At 45.3% G+C, this 15000-nt stretch overlaps 2 protein-coding genes across 2 annotated transcripts in view; one reads left to right on the top strand and one right to left on the bottom strand.

Moving 5' to 3' along the window:
* Nucleotides 1-2589, bottom strand: part of bop1 (BOP1 ribosomal biogenesis factor) — a gene marked incomplete at its 5' end in the record, with an annotated part of 21626 nt that extends 19037 nt beyond the window's left edge. The window contains 5 exons of the mRNA XM_079231476.1: nucleotides 114-231; nucleotides 314-468; nucleotides 1466-1561; nucleotides 1653-1844; nucleotides 2470-2589. Of these exons, the coding sequence (XP_079087602.1) occupies nucleotides 114-231; nucleotides 314-468; nucleotides 1466-1561; nucleotides 1653-1844; nucleotides 2470-2589 (681 nt within the window). The remainder of the gene's footprint in view (nucleotides 1-113; nucleotides 232-313; nucleotides 469-1465; nucleotides 1562-1652; nucleotides 1845-2469) is intronic.
* A 1046-nt stretch (nucleotides 2590-3635) lies between these two features.
* The window catches only part of hsf1 (heat shock transcription factor 1), a 15585-nt gene continuing 4220 nt past the window's right edge, over nucleotides 3636-15000 (top strand). Inside the window, exons 1-11 of the mRNA XM_079232379.1 lie at nucleotides 3636-3909; nucleotides 7336-7444; nucleotides 8545-8681; nucleotides 8872-8996; nucleotides 9249-9324; nucleotides 9422-9510; nucleotides 9812-9890; nucleotides 13433-13551; nucleotides 13820-14004; nucleotides 14133-14283; nucleotides 14601-14672. Coding sequence (XP_079088505.1) covers nucleotides 3790-3909; nucleotides 7336-7444; nucleotides 8545-8681; nucleotides 8872-8996; nucleotides 9249-9324; nucleotides 9422-9510; nucleotides 9812-9890; nucleotides 13433-13551; nucleotides 13820-14004; nucleotides 14133-14283; nucleotides 14601-14672 — 1262 coding nt within the window. The 5' untranslated portion in view covers nucleotides 3636-3789. The remainder of the gene's footprint in view (nucleotides 3910-7335; nucleotides 7445-8544; nucleotides 8682-8871; nucleotides 8997-9248; nucleotides 9325-9421; nucleotides 9511-9811; nucleotides 9891-13432; nucleotides 13552-13819; nucleotides 14005-14132; nucleotides 14284-14600; nucleotides 14673-15000) is intronic.

Genomic DNA, 15000 nt, shown 5'->3' with positions numbered 1-15000 from the left:
GGTGTCTGAGGAGAGGAACTGAAAGTATTTCCTTCCCGCTGCTGTCAGGCTGCACAACAAGCTGATCTCACAGTGTCTGTCGATGGCGGGGCTTCTGGGTCACCTGAGCGTACCTGATACTCGTTGAAGTTGACGTCTCCAAACTGTCCTCTCTGCAGACGATTCACCAGCGCCACCTGCTCATCCGACAGCACGATGTCACTTCCTGTCTGCTTGTCGTGGACCGTTCTCCTGCAGACAACCGGCAGGTTAGCATCGCTAGCATTCCCTCTTTAAACCAATAGGGGGGCTAACATTATGCTAACCAGCTCACCAATAATTTGGGTCCTCCATTTTGTCTAGGAATTCATCAAGCTCGTCCTTGTTCCTGATTGGTTTGTAGATCTTCTTCCCATCCAGGTTGTAGCCAATGTGAGGGAAGTCTTTGTACCACTCCATGGGAATGTTCCCCACCGTGTTCCTGATGTCCTGCAGAACCACAGCATGAAGAGAACCGCGTAAACCGCTGATGTTGCACAAAATGTAACAGATTCAAGAATATGACTAAAGAATAGACATCCTGGCAGAATGTTAGAGCTCCCAAAAGAACGTTAGAGATCCCAACAGTATAATTGAGATCCAACAGAACGTTAGAGATCCCAACAGAACGTTATATATCCCAATGGTATAATTGAGATCCAACAGAAATTTAGAGATCCCCACGGTACAATCAAGATCCAACAGAACGTTAGAGATCCCAATGGTATAATTGAGATCCAACAGAAAGTTAGAAATCCCAACAGTACAATCGAGATCCAACAGAACGTTAGAGATCCCAATGGTATAATTGAGATCCAACAGAAAGTTAGAAATCCCAACAGTACAATCGAGATCCAACAGAACGTTAGAGATCCCAACGGTACAATTGAGTTCCAACACAACGTTAGAGATCCCAACAGAACATTATAGATCCCAAGGGTACAATCGAGATCCAACAGAACGTTACAGATCCCAACGGTACAATCGAGATCCAACAGAACGTTACAGATCCCAACGGTACAATTGAGATCCCAACGGTATAATTGAGATCTAACAGAACGTTATAGATCCCAACGGTACAATCGAGATCCAACAGAACGTTAGAGATCCCAACAGAACGTTATAGATCCCAACGGTACAATTGAGTTCCAACAGAACGTTATAGATCCCAAGGGTAAAATTGAGATCCAACAGAACGTTATAGATCCCAAGGGTACAATTGAGATCCAACAGAACGTTAGAGATCCAACAGAAAGTTAGAGATCCCAACAGTACAATCGAGACCCAACAGAACGTTAGAGATCCCAACGGTCCAATCTTAATGTAACCAAGTGGAACCTCCGTTAGCTGTTAGCATTATTCTTTCGGCCCTGGCTGCTAACAGCTAACGCAGCTAGCTCTCAACACACCATGCTGCGTGTCGTCCTGCACCATCAACCTGTCTCACCTCCTCGTCTGAAGAGTCCTGTTTATACTCGTCTTCCTTTTCTTCTGTCACTGCCCCCATCTTCTCCTCCTCTTCCTCCACCTCTTCTATCTGTATCTGGAGGGAGAACAGAACACAGGTGAGGTTTCAGAGGAGAGCAGGTGAGTCTCAACCAGCCAATCAGCTGTCAGACTGAGCTCACACACACCTTTCGATCTTCATCATCCTCCTTTTCTGCTCCTTTATGATCCGATCCCCCCTCCTCATCTTCTTCATCTTCCGCACTGTCACTCCCAGAATCCTCCAGTCCTGAGAAGACACTGTCCTCGCTGTCTGACAGATCTTCCTCCTGCTTCTCTTCCTCCTCCTTCTCAGTACCTTTGTCGTTGAAGTTGAAGATCTGAAGAATACAAACTAATTAAAGCCTTCACACCAACACAATACAGTATGTGTTATTACAACACGTTGCCATGCGTTATTACAACATGGAGGCACTGAAGAAACTTTTGTCCATATTACAAGTCACCGCTTGCTAGTTCCTCTGTGAATTACTTCATCACTGTACCATACATACTTTGCATTTTCTACTGTGTATCTAATTTACTTAATTTTAATACACTCTGCGGCTGTAAATATAAATATATTCTCCAGTTAGTTGTATTCTATTCTATTGTGTATATTTAAATATATATATATATATATATATATATATATATCTTTCATCCCTGTTGCTTCTTTATATATTGATCTTTTATCTTGTGTGTTTGTATCTTCAATTGTAAGGCGCTACTGATGACGAAGAAAAAAATTGTCATGCATTATTACAGCATGTTGTCATGTGTTAATACAATTTAGTACTCGGTATTATACTGCAGTAGTACTCGGTATTATACTGCAGTAGTACTCGGTATTATACTAGTTTTCTAGCAGACTAACGAGGAGAAGACTATTTTCCTAGCTTAGTATGCTAACAGCTAGCCGCCGGTCCCTCTCTCTCCGTCTCTCTGTCTCTCCGTCTGTCTCACCTCCTCCTCCTCCTCCTCCTCCTCTTTACTCCTCTTCTTCACAGTCTTCTCCAGGACTTTCTCCATCTCCATCTCGTCTCTCTGCTCACTACTCCGCGTGCTGCTGCTGCGCTCCTCCATCACAGAACGTGGTGAAGCACTTCCGGGGCCGAAGGTAACAAGTCCTCCATCATACATCACGTGACGATGTACTTCCGGGTTCAACGTTTTTCTTTTTTACATCACGGCGCAACAGCCTTCTAGTAGGGATGGGCGGATGAAGCCTCGTGAAGCATTGAGGCTTTCTTCCTATTTGTACCGAAAATGATTCAAAGCTTTGGGGCTTCACTTTGAAGAAAAACAGCGACATCTGGTGGCCGACTGGAGTCAAAGCAGCCGTTTAACAGTGTGACCAAAGCACTAGAACACCTCAATGTTTCAATCTCACATCTCTGCAGTAAAAGTCAATGAAAGCTGCGTGTTCATTCACGGATTTTAAGTTATATACAACCATTATCGATGTTGCTTTTGTTGTTTTTTACATTGTAATAAAACTAAATGCAGGTCAATAATATGAAACGACGTGTTCATGATGGGATTCGAACCTCTCCACACAGAACGGAAAAGATTATTCTGCATGTATGTAACCCACTATACTATGGACACATTTACAACTGAGTAGATTACTTCATATTTGTATCGCTCTAACCTTTTATGCCAACAGAGTTATAAATAGTATTTGTTCTTTATAGCTCATTTTAATGAGGTAAGATTTCATAGAAGTGGCATTGGAACGTGCTTATGAACTCACAATCATCGCTATCTCCTCTCTCAAACCCACATTGTTGATGGACACTGAGGCATCTTATGAAGCAGAGTTTGGTGCCAAAACGTTCAAGCTGTCAAACGCGTCAAACCAATGAAACGCTTCGTGAAGCACTGATGACGTCCGAAGCTTCGGGCGTCATCAGTCACGTGACAGTTGTCATTTGATACAAGCTCCGACACTTTGCGCCGACACACAGCGGTTCAGTAGACTGACACAAGCTTCGGAGCTCTGGTATTGTTTGCCCATCTCTACCTTCTAGCGACGTCATCACGGCGCGACAGCCTGCTAGCTACGCAGTTTAGTGTGATCCGATTTGTTGTCATGTTCCGTTCTGGAGTTTTAAACAGGAATTCAGATTAATACATCAATACATCTGGATACCAGCAGACCCAGCACAGCCCAGGACCAGGAGCCAGCTCCCTGTGCCGGACCAGACCACAGTCCGGATCAGTTATCTGTTAGCATCGTTAGCTCAGGTTAGCCGCAGCGGGGTGCTCGTTTCCGTGTCTTTGATGGAGTGTCCCGGAGGAGGAGGGGCGGTGCTGAGCGGCGGCAGCGTCCCGGCCTTCCTCACCAAGCTGTGGACCCTGGTGGAGGACCCGGACACCGACCCGCTCATCTGCTGGAGCCCGGTACGCAACGCACGTTATCTTAGCTGGAGCTAACGCTAGCAGCAGAGACAACTGCTGGCTGCTAGCCAGTACTTTATATATAGTATGAAGTACTGAAGCTCACTCTTGTAGTATAAAGTACTGAAGCTCACTCTTATATTATGAAGCTCACTCTTATAGTATGAAGCTCACTCTTATAGTATGAAGCTCACTCTTATAGTATAAAGTACTGAAGCTCACTCTTATAGTATGAAGCTCACTCTTGTAGTATAAAGTACTGAAGCTCACTCTTATATTATGAAGCTCACTCTTGTAGTATGAAGCTCACTCTTATAGTATGAAGCTCACTCTTATAGTATAAAGTACTGAAGCTCACTCTTATAGTATAAAGTACTGAAGCTCACTCTTATAGTATAAAGTACTGAAGCTCACTCTTATAGTATGAAGCTCACTCTTATAGTATGAAGCTCACTCTTATAGTATAAAGTACTGAAGCTCACTCTTATAGTATAAAGTACTGAAGCTCACTCTTATAGTATGAAGCTCACTCTTATAGTATGAAGCTCACTCTTATAGTATGAAGCTCACTCTTATATTATGAAGCTCACTCTTATATTATGAAGCTCACTCTTATAGTATGAAGCTCACTCTTGTAGTATGAAGCTCACTCTTATAGTATGAAGCTCACTCTTATATTATGAAGCTCACTCTTATAGTATGAAGCTCACTCTTATAGTATGAAGCTCACTCTTATATTATGAAGCTCACTCTTATAGTATGAAGCTCACTCTTATAGTATGAAGCTCACTCTTATAGTATGAAGCTCACTCTTATAGTATGAAGCTCACTCTTATAGTATAAAGTACTGAAGCTCACTCTTATAGTATAAAGTACTGAAGCTCACTCTTATAGTATGAAGCTCACTCTTATAGTATGAAGCTCACTCTTATAGTATGAAGCTCACTCTTATATTATGAAGCTCACTCTTATAGTATGAAGCTCACTCTTATAGTATGAAGCTCACTCTTATAGTATAAAGTACTGAAGCTCACTCTTATATTATAAAGTACTGAAGCTCACTCTTATAGTATGAAGCTCACTCTTATAGTATGAAGCTCACTCTTATAGTATAAAGTACTGAAGCTCACTCTTATAGTATAAAGTACTGAAGCTCACTCTTATAGTATAAAGTACTGAAGCTCACTCTTATAGTATAAAGTACTGAAGCTCACTCTTATATTATAAAGTACTGAAGCTCACTCTTATAGTATGAAGCTCACTCTTATAGTATGAAGCTCACTCTTATAGTATAAAGTACTGAAGCTCACTCTTATAGTATGAAGCTCACTCTTATAGTATGAAGCTCACTCTTATAGTATGAAGCTCATTCTTATAGTATAAAGTACTGAAGCTCACTCTTCTAGTACTGAAGCTCACTCTTATAGTATGAAGCTCACTCTTATAGTATGAAGCTCACTCTTATAGTATAAAGTACTGAAGCTCACTCTTATAGTATGAAGCTCACTCTTCTAGTATAAAGTACTGAAGCTCACTCTTATAGTACTGAAGCTCACTCTTATAGTATGAAGCTCACTCTTATAGTATGAAGCTCACTCTTATAGTATAAAGTACTGAAGCTCACTCTTCTAGTACTGAAGCTCACTCTTATAGTATAAAGTACTGAAGCTCACTCTTATAGTACTGAAGCTCACTCTTATAGTACTGAAGCTCACTCTTATAGTATAAAGTACTGAAGCTCACTCTTCTAGTACTGAAGCTCACTCTTATAGTATAAAGTACTGAAGCTCACTCTTCTAGTACTGAAGCTCACTCTTATAGTATAAAGTACTGAAGCTCACTCTTGTAGTACTGAAGCTCACTCTTCTAGTATAAAGTACTGAAGCTCACTCTTATAGTACTGAAGCTCACTCTTATAGTATGAAGCTCACTCTTATAGTATGAAGCTCACTCTTATAGTACTGAAGCTCACTCTTATAGTATGAAGCTCACTCTTATAGTATGAAGCTCACTCTTATAGTATGAAGCTCACTCTTAAAGTATAAAGTACTGAAGCTCACTCTTATAGTACTGAAGCTCACTCTTATAGTATGAAGCTCACTCTTCTAGTACTGAAGCTCACTCTTATAGTATGAATCTCACTCTTGTAGTATAAAGTACTGAATCTCACTCTTGTAGTATAAAGTACTGAAGCTCACTCTTGTAGTATAAAGTACTGAAGCTCACTCTTGTAGTATAAAGTACTGAAGCTCACTCTTAAAGTATAAAGTACTGAAGCTCACTCTTAAAGTATAAAGTACTGAAGCTCACTCTTAAAGTATAAAGTACTGAAGCTCACTCTTAAAGTATAAAGTACTGAAGCTCACTCTTAAAGTATAAAGTACTGAAGCTCACTCTTAAAGTATAAAGTACTGAAGCTCACTCTTAAAGTATAAAGTACTGAAGCTCACTCTTAAAGTATAAAGTACTGAAGCTCACTCTTATAGTATGAAGCTCACTCTTAAAGTATAAAGTACTAAAGCTCACTCTTATAGTATGAAGCTCACTCTTATAGTATAAAGTACTGAAGCTCACTCTTATAGTATGAAGCTCACTCTTATAGTACGAAGCTCACTCTTATAGTATGAAGCTCACTCTTATAGTACGAAGCTCACTCTTATAGTATGAAGCTCACTCTTATAGTATGAAGCTCACTCTTATAGTATGAAGCTCACTCTTATAGTACGAAGCTCACTCTTATAGTACGAAGCTCACTCTTATAGTATGAAGCTCACTCTTATAGTATGAAGCTCACTCTTATAGTATGAAGCTCACTCTTATAGTACGAAGCTCACTCTTATAGTACGAAGCTCACTCTTATAGTATGAAGCTCACTCTTATAGTATGAAGCTCACTCTTATAGTATGAAGCTCACTCTTATAGTACGAAGCTCACTCTTATAGTATGAAACTCACTCAAATAGTATGAAGCTCACTCTTGTAGTATAAAGTACTGAAGCTCACTCTTCTAGTACTGAAGCTCACTCTTATAGTATGAAGCTCACTCTTATAGTATAAAGTACTGAAGCTCACTCTTATAGTATGAAGCTCACTCTTATAGTACGAAGCTCACTCTTATAGTATGAAGCTCACTCTTATAGTACGAAGCTCACTCTTATAGTATGAAGCTCACTCTTATAGTATGAAGCTCACTCTTATAGTATGAAGCTCACTCTTATAGTACTGACGCTCACTCTTATAGTACTGACGCTCACTCTTGTAGTATGAAGCTCACTCTTATAGTATGAAGCTCACTCTTATAGTACTGAAGCTCACTCTTATAGTATAAAGTACTGAAGCTCACTCGTAGTATGAAGTAAATAACGATGAGTACTGATGGTTGACAGGTTGTGTTCTGCTGTTGACCCGTGGGTTCTTTATTATCCGTCAGAGTGGAACCAGCTTCCATGTGTTCGATCAGGCTCGCTTTTCTAAAGACGTTCTACCAAAGTTCTTCAAGCACAACAACATGGCCAGCTTCATCCGACAGCTCAACATGTGTGAGTAGTGACATCACATCTCTGACATCACATCTCTGACATCACTAGTGACATCACATCTCTGACATCACTAGTGACATCACATCTCTGACATCACTAGTGACATCACATCTCTGACATCACTGGTGACATCACATCTCTGACATCTCTAGTGACATCACATCTCTGACATCTCTAGTGACATCACATCTCTGACATCTCTAGTGACATCACATCTCTGACATCACTAGTGACATCACATCTCTGACATCTCTAGTGACATCACATCTCTGACATCTCTAGTGACATCACATCACTAGTGACATCACATCTCTGACATCACTAGCGACATCACATCTCTGACATCACTAGCGACATCACATCTCTGACATCACTAGTGACATCACATCTCTGACATCACTGTTGCTCAGGAGGTAGGAGACAGGAGACAGGAGACAGGAGGTAAGAGACAGGGCCCAGGAAGTAGGAGACAGGAGGTAGGGGCCCAAGGCCCATTGGGCAGGAGGTAGGGCCCAGGAGGTAGGACACAGGCGGTAGGGCCCAGGAGGTAGGAGGCAGGGGGCAAGAGGTTGGGCGCAGGACGTAGGGCCCAAGGCCCAGGAGGTAGGAGGTAGGGCCCAGGAGGCAGGGCCCAGGAGGCAGGGCCCAGGAGGCAGGGCCCAGGAGGCAGGGCCCAGGAGGCAGGAGGCAGGAGGCAAGAGGTAGGGCACAGGGGGCAGGGGCCCAGGAGGTAGGGGCCCAGGAGGTAGGGGCCCAGGAGGTAGGGGCCCAGGAGGTAGGGGCCCAGGAGGTAGGGCCCAAAGCCCAGGAGGTAGGGCCCAGGAGGTAGGGCCCAGGAGGTAGGGCCCAGGAGGTAGGGCCCAGGAGGTAGGGCCCAGGAGGTAGGAGGTAGGGCCCAGGAGGTAGGAGGAAGGGGAGCAGGGGACTCTGACGCCGCCCTGGAGGTATCATAGGCTCCGGAACTACTACACATGTTCTCTAGTACTACCACACATGTTCTCTAGTGCTACCACACATGTTCTCTAGTGCTACCACACATGTTCTCTAGTACTACTGCCTAATTTGTATGTACTTGTACATGAAGTTGTGTGTACTTCCAGATGGGTTCCGTAAGGTGGTGCACATCGAGCATGGCGGTTTGGTGAAACCAGAGAGAGACGACACAGAGTTCCAACATCCGTTCTTCATCCGAGGAGAAGAACACCTGCTGGAGAACATCAAACGCAAAGTCACCAGCGTACGTACCTGTGTACCTGAACACACCTGAGTGCACACGTACAGACCTGTGTACCTGAACACACCTGAGTGCACACGTACAGACCTGTGTACCTGAACACACCTGAGTGCACACGTACAGACCTGTGTACCTGAACACACCTGAGTGCACCCGTACAGACCTGTAAACACCTGTGCTGTGATTGGTTCAGGTGTCGTCTGTGCGGCAGGAGGAAGTGAAGATGTCTGCACACGATGTGGACACGATCCTGAACGATGTCCAGCTGATGAAGGGAAAGCAGGAAACCATCGACTCCAGAATCATCGCCATGAAACAGTGAGAGCACCAGAACCAGACCAGAACCAGACCAGAACTAGACCGGGACCAGACCCGAACTAGACCCGAACTAGACCTTAACCAGACCGGAACCAGACCCGAACTAGACCGGAACTAGACCAGACCTGGACCGGGACCAGACCTGGACCAGAACCAGACCTGGACCCGAACTAGACCGGAACCAGACCGTACCCTGCATTCAGTCCAGTAGTCAGCTGGCCTCAGTAATGAACCTCTTTCTGCATGTTTCAGTGAGAATGAGGCTCTGTGGAGAGAGATGGCCAGTCTGAGACAGAAACACGCTCAGCAACAGAAAGTCGTCAACAAGGTAATCAATCAGTCAAGCAATAAGGCAATCAATAAGTCGATACACCAGTCAACCAGTAGCTTCTACCTGAACCAGCATAAACTCTCTCTCTTTGCAGTTGATCCAGTTCCTGGTGTCTCTCGTCCAGTCCAACAGGATTCTGGGTGTCAAGAGGAAAATGCAAGTTACTACACAATATACTACACTGTGTACTACACTGTGTACTACACAGTATACTACACAGTATACTACACTGTGTACTATACTGTGTACTAGACTGTGTACTATACTGTGTACTACACTGTGTACTACACTGTGTACTACACTGTGTACTATACTGTGTACTACACTGTGTACTATACTGTGTACTACACTGTGTACTACACTGTGTACTATACAATATACTACACAATAAACATGTGCAAATGTGTGTGCTATGTATGTATGTATGTATGTATGTATGCATACGCACACATATGTATTTCATTTATCCCCTTTCTTTCTGCAGTCCCCTGATGTTGAATGACTCTAGCTCCTCCCACTCCATGCCAAAATACAGTCGCCCTCTCTCATTGGAGCACATGCAGGTAACCAGTCATTGAATCACCTGTCCATTAGGGGCGGGTCAGAGGTCACCTGTCCATTAGGGGCGGGTCAGAGGTGTTAAAGGAGGTAAACCTTTACCGCTCTGACACTAATAAGCTTCCTGTTACGACTGACCCTAATGAGCCTTGTTGTGTCAGTCAGTCGCTCTGACCCTAATGAGCCTTGTTGCGTCAGTCGCTCTGACCCTAATGAGCCTTGTTGTGTCAGTCAGTCGCTCTGACCCTAATGAGCCTTGTTGTGTCAGTCAGTCGCTCTGACCCTAATGAGCCTTGTTGTGTCAGTCAGTCGCTCTGACCCTAATGAGCCTTGTTGTGTCAGTCAGTCGCTCTGACCCTAATGAGCCTTGTTGCGTCAGTCGCTCTGACCCTAATGAGCCTTGTTGCGTCAGTCGCTCTGAGCCTTGTTGTGTCAGTCGCTCTCACCCTAATGAGCCTTGTTGTGTCAGTCGCTCTGACCCTAATGAGCCTTGTTGTCAGTCAGTCGCTCTGACCCTAATGAGCGTTGTTGTGTCAGTCGCTCTGACCCTAATGAGCCTTGTTGTCAGTCAGTCGCTCTGACCCTAATGAGCCTTGTTGTGTCAGTCGCTCTGACCCTAATGAGCCTTGTTGTCAGTCAGTCGCTCTGACCCTAATGAGCCTTGTTGTGTCAGTCGCTCTGACCCTAATGAGCCTTGTTGTCAGTCAGTCGCTCTGACCCTAATGAGCCTTGTTGTGTCAGTCGCTCTGACCCTAATGAGCCTTGTTGTGTCAGTCAGTCGCTCTGACCCTAATGAGCCTTGTTGTGTCAGTCAGTCGCTCTGACCCTAATGAGCCTTGTTGTGTCAGTCAGTCGCTCTGACCCTAATGAGCCTTGTTGTGTCAGTCGCTCTGACCCTAATGAGCCTTGTTGTGTCAGTCAGTCGCTCTGACCCTAATGAGCCTTGTTGCGTCAGTCAGTCGCTCTGACCCTAATGAGCCTTGTTGTGTCAGTCGCTCTGACCCTAATGAGCCTTGTTGTGTCAGTCAGTCGCTCTGACCCTAATGAGCCTTGTTGTGTCAGTCGCTCTGACCCTAATGAGCCTTGTTGTGTCAGTCGCTCTGACCCTAATGAGCCTTGTGTCAGTCAGTCGCTCTGACCCTAATGAGCCTTGTTGTGTCAGTCGCTCTGACCCTAATGAGCCTTGTTGTGTCAGTCGCTCTGACCCTAATGAGCCTTGTTGTGTCAGTCAGTCGCTCTGACCCTAATGAGCCTTGTTGCGTCAGTCGCTCTGACCCTAATGAGCCTTGTTGTGTCAGTCGCTCTGACCCTAATGAGCCTTGTTGTGTCAGTCAGTCGCTCTGACCCTAATGAGCCTTGTTGTGTCAGTCGCTCTGACCCTAATGAGCCTTGTTGTGTCAGTCGCTCTGACCCTAATGAGCCTTGTTGTGTCAGTCGCTCTGACCCTAATGAGCCTTGTTGTGTCAGTCAGTCGCTCTGACCCTAATGAGCCTTGTTGTGTCAGTCAGTCGCTCTGACCCTAATGAGCCTTGTTGTGTCAGTCGCTCTGACCCTAATGAGCCTTGTTGTGTCAGTCAGTCGCTCTGACCCTAATGAGCCTTGTTGTGTCAGTCGTTCTGACCCTAATGAGCCTTGTTGTGTCAGTCAGTCGCTCTGACCCTAATGAGCCTTGTTGTGTCAGTCAGTCGCTCTGACCCTAATGAGCCTTGTTGTGTCAGTCAGTCGCTCTGACCCTAATGAGCCTTGTTGTGTCAGTCGCTCTGACCCTAATGAGCCTTGTTGTGTCAGTCGCTCTGACCCTAATGAGCCTTGTTGTGTCAGTCAGTCGCTCTGACCCTAATGAGCCTTGTTGTCAGTCAGTCGCTCTGACCCTAATGAGCCTTGTTGTGTCAGTCGCTCTGACCCTAATGAGCCTTGTTGTCAGTCAGTCGCTCTGACCCTAATGAGCCTTGTTGTGTCAGTCGCTCTGACCCTAATGAGCCTTGTTGTCAGTCAGTCGCTATGACCCTAATGAGCCTTGTTGTGTCAGTCGCTCTGACCCTAATGAGCCTTGTTGTGTCAGTCAGTCGCTCTGACCCTAATGAGCCTTGTTGTGTCAGTCAGTCGCTCTGACCCTAATGAGCCTTGTTGTGTCAGTCGCTCTGACCCTAATGAGCCTTGTTGTGTCAGTCGCTCTGACCCTAATGAGCCTTGTTGTGTCAGTCAGTCGCTCTGACCCTAATGAGCCTTGTTGCGTCAGTCGCTCTGACCCTAATGAGCCTTGTTGTGTCAGTCGCTCTGACCCTAATGAGCCTTGTTGTGTCAGTCAGTCGCTCTGACCCTAATGAGCCTTGTTGTGTCAGTCGCTCTGACCCTAATGAGCCTTGTTGTGTCAGTCGCTCTGACCCTAATGAGCCTTGTTGTGTCAGTCGCTCTGACCCTAATGAGCCTTGTTGTGTCAGTCAGTCGCTCTGACCCTAATGAGCCTTGTTGTGTCAGTCAGTCGCTCTGACCCTAATGAGCCTTGTTGTGTCAGTCAGTCGCTCTGACCCTAATGAGCCTTGTTGTGTCAGTCGTTCTGACCCTAATGAGCCTTGTTGTGTCAGTCAGTCGCTCTGACCCTAATGAGCCTTGTTGTGTCAGTCAGTCGCTCTGACCCTAATGAGCCTTGTTGTGTCAGTCAGTCGCTCTGACCCTAATGAGCCTTGTTGTGTCAGTCGCTCTGACCCTAATGAGCCTTGTTGTGTCAGTCAGTCGCTCTGACCCTAATGAGCCTTGTTGTGTCAGTCGCTCTGACCCTAATGAGCCTTGTTGTGTGCGTCAGTCGCTCTGACCCTAATGAGCCTTGTTGTGTCAGTCAGTCGCTCTGACCCTAATGAGCCTTGTTGTGTCAGTCAGTCGCTCTGACCCTAATGAGCCTTGTTGTGTCAGTCGCTCTGACCCTAATGAGCCTTGTTGTGTCAGTCGCTCTGACCCTAATGAGCCTTGTTGTGTCAGTCGCTCTGACCCTAATGAGCCTTGTTGTGTCAGTCGCTCTGACCCTAATGAGCCTTGTTGTGTCAGTCAGTCGCTCTGACCCTAATGAGCCTTGTTGTGTCAGTCAGTCGCTCTGACCCTAATGAGCCTTGTTGTGTCAGTCAGTCGCTCTGACCCTAATGAGCCTTGTTGTGTCAGTCAGTCGCTCTGACCCTAATGAGCCTTGTTGTGTCAGTCAGTCGCTCTGACCCTAATGAGCCTTGTTGTGTCAGTCAGTCGCTCTGACCCTAATGAGCCTTGTTGTGTCAGTCAGTCGCTCTGACCCTAATGAGCCTTGTTGTGTCAGTCAGTCGCTCTGACCCTAATGAGCCTTGTTGTGTCAGTCGCTCTGACCCTAATGAGCCTTGTTGTGTCAGTCGCTCTGACCCTAATGAGCCTTGTTGTGTCAGTCGCTCTGACCCTAATGAGCCTTGTTGTGTCAGTCGCTCTGACCCTAATGAGCCTTGTTGTGTCAGTCGCTCTGACCCTAATGAGCCTTGTTGTGTCAGTGTGTTTCCAGCATCCTCTTTAATCTTTGTATGTTTGTTTTCAGGCCGCAGCCAGCTTATTCTCAGCTGACTCCCCGGTGACCTCTGGACCAATCATCTCTGACATCACAGATGTGGCCACGCCCACAGGCGAGAATTTGGCCTGTGATTGGAATGATGTTGAGTGAGAACCAATTAAATAATTTTGTGTGCAGTCGGTAACTATTCTTTTGCTTCGCTGATCTCTGAAGTTCAAACTGTGGCTCAGTTACAAGTGACATGTCACAGCACGAGCAGCAGGACATATGACAAAGCATCATGAGTTACAGACACACACACTAGGCAGGTGACTGCTCTGACAGCCAATGAGACGTCTGCGTTCTTCTCATCTGATTGGTCCATCAGCAGTGACTGTCAGTAACAGCCAATCCACTTTCCTGTTTCACCTGCAGAGAAAGCCAGTCAGTCAACATCAAAGAGGAGCCGTCCATTCCTGACTGGGAGGTGTGTCCTGTTCTGGAGGGCGGAGACACTCATGTAGACACGCCTCTCTCCCCCACCACCTTCATCAACTCCATTTTACAGGAAAACGAGACTCAGCCGAGTCTGAACACATCCTTTACCAATTCTACACCAGGTAACGGCTCATAAACATGAATCTCATAAAAGTAATAATCTTAATGAGTTGTTGGTTTTTGGTCTTAATGGCCAGATGAATGTCTTCTCTCAGTATAATCCTTGACTTTCTGTTGCTGGTCTCCGTAGGCAGTCCCATTGTTGTGATGAGCCCTGCTTCCACTGGGGCCCTCCCACCAGCCCCAGCCAGCCAATCGCTGGTCTCTGTTCCCACCCCAAACCCTGCCCTCAGCCCCACCAAACCTCAGCAGAAATGTCAAACCATCGCCTGTATTGACAGGTAAGTAACCTGTTAGGTTGGTTGCAGATATATTTACCTGCTATCAACTACCCCCAACTACTAACAACTGTCCCAACAGCACCCGCTGACAACTGCTAACACTTGTCTTAACACCCACAACACCCGCCAACAACTGCTAACAACTGCCACCACAACACCCGCTAACAACTGCTAACACTTGGGCTGCTAGATTGAGCACATCTTGCCCAGAATGCCAAGAACCCTTTGATAGACTCGTAAACATTGTATGTGAAGTAGCTCTTCTCAGGTGGTAGTGGTTTTAGAGGTGATTCATCTACACCCTCTGCTTCCCTCAGACCCCGCCCCCCTCCCTCTGCAGGTGGACTGTCACCTGATCGGTGGCGCTTCTTATCAACACGAGCTGACAAGTAAGTCAATGAATCTAAATTATCTTTATTTTAATATTGTGTTAATGATATTCTGTAACCTATTTATGGCCTTGGGTCGAAATTTGAATACCCAAACTAAAAAAGGTATATCTCTGCAACCACTAGGGCTATTTAAATAATTGTAGTCTTATAATGTGAGATTTTATTCAGATGTGTAAATATCAGTATATATGTTACTGGCTATGAGTAAATGAAGATGTGATTTATACAGTTTTTATAGCAATATCTGCCAATATTTTTAGCATTAAAGGATAACCTGAGTGATGCATAATTCTTATTTTTGTCAGCATGTTCATACTTATCTCAA

The sequence above is a fragment of the Taurulus bubalis genome (genome assembly GCF_910589615.1).
Source record: "Taurulus bubalis genome assembly, chromosome: 16".
NCBI lineage: Eukaryota > Metazoa > Chordata > Actinopteri > Perciformes > Cottidae > Taurulus > Taurulus bubalis.
Note: the sequence above shows the minus strand (reverse complement) of the source record. Positions and strands in the feature narration are given on the sequence as shown.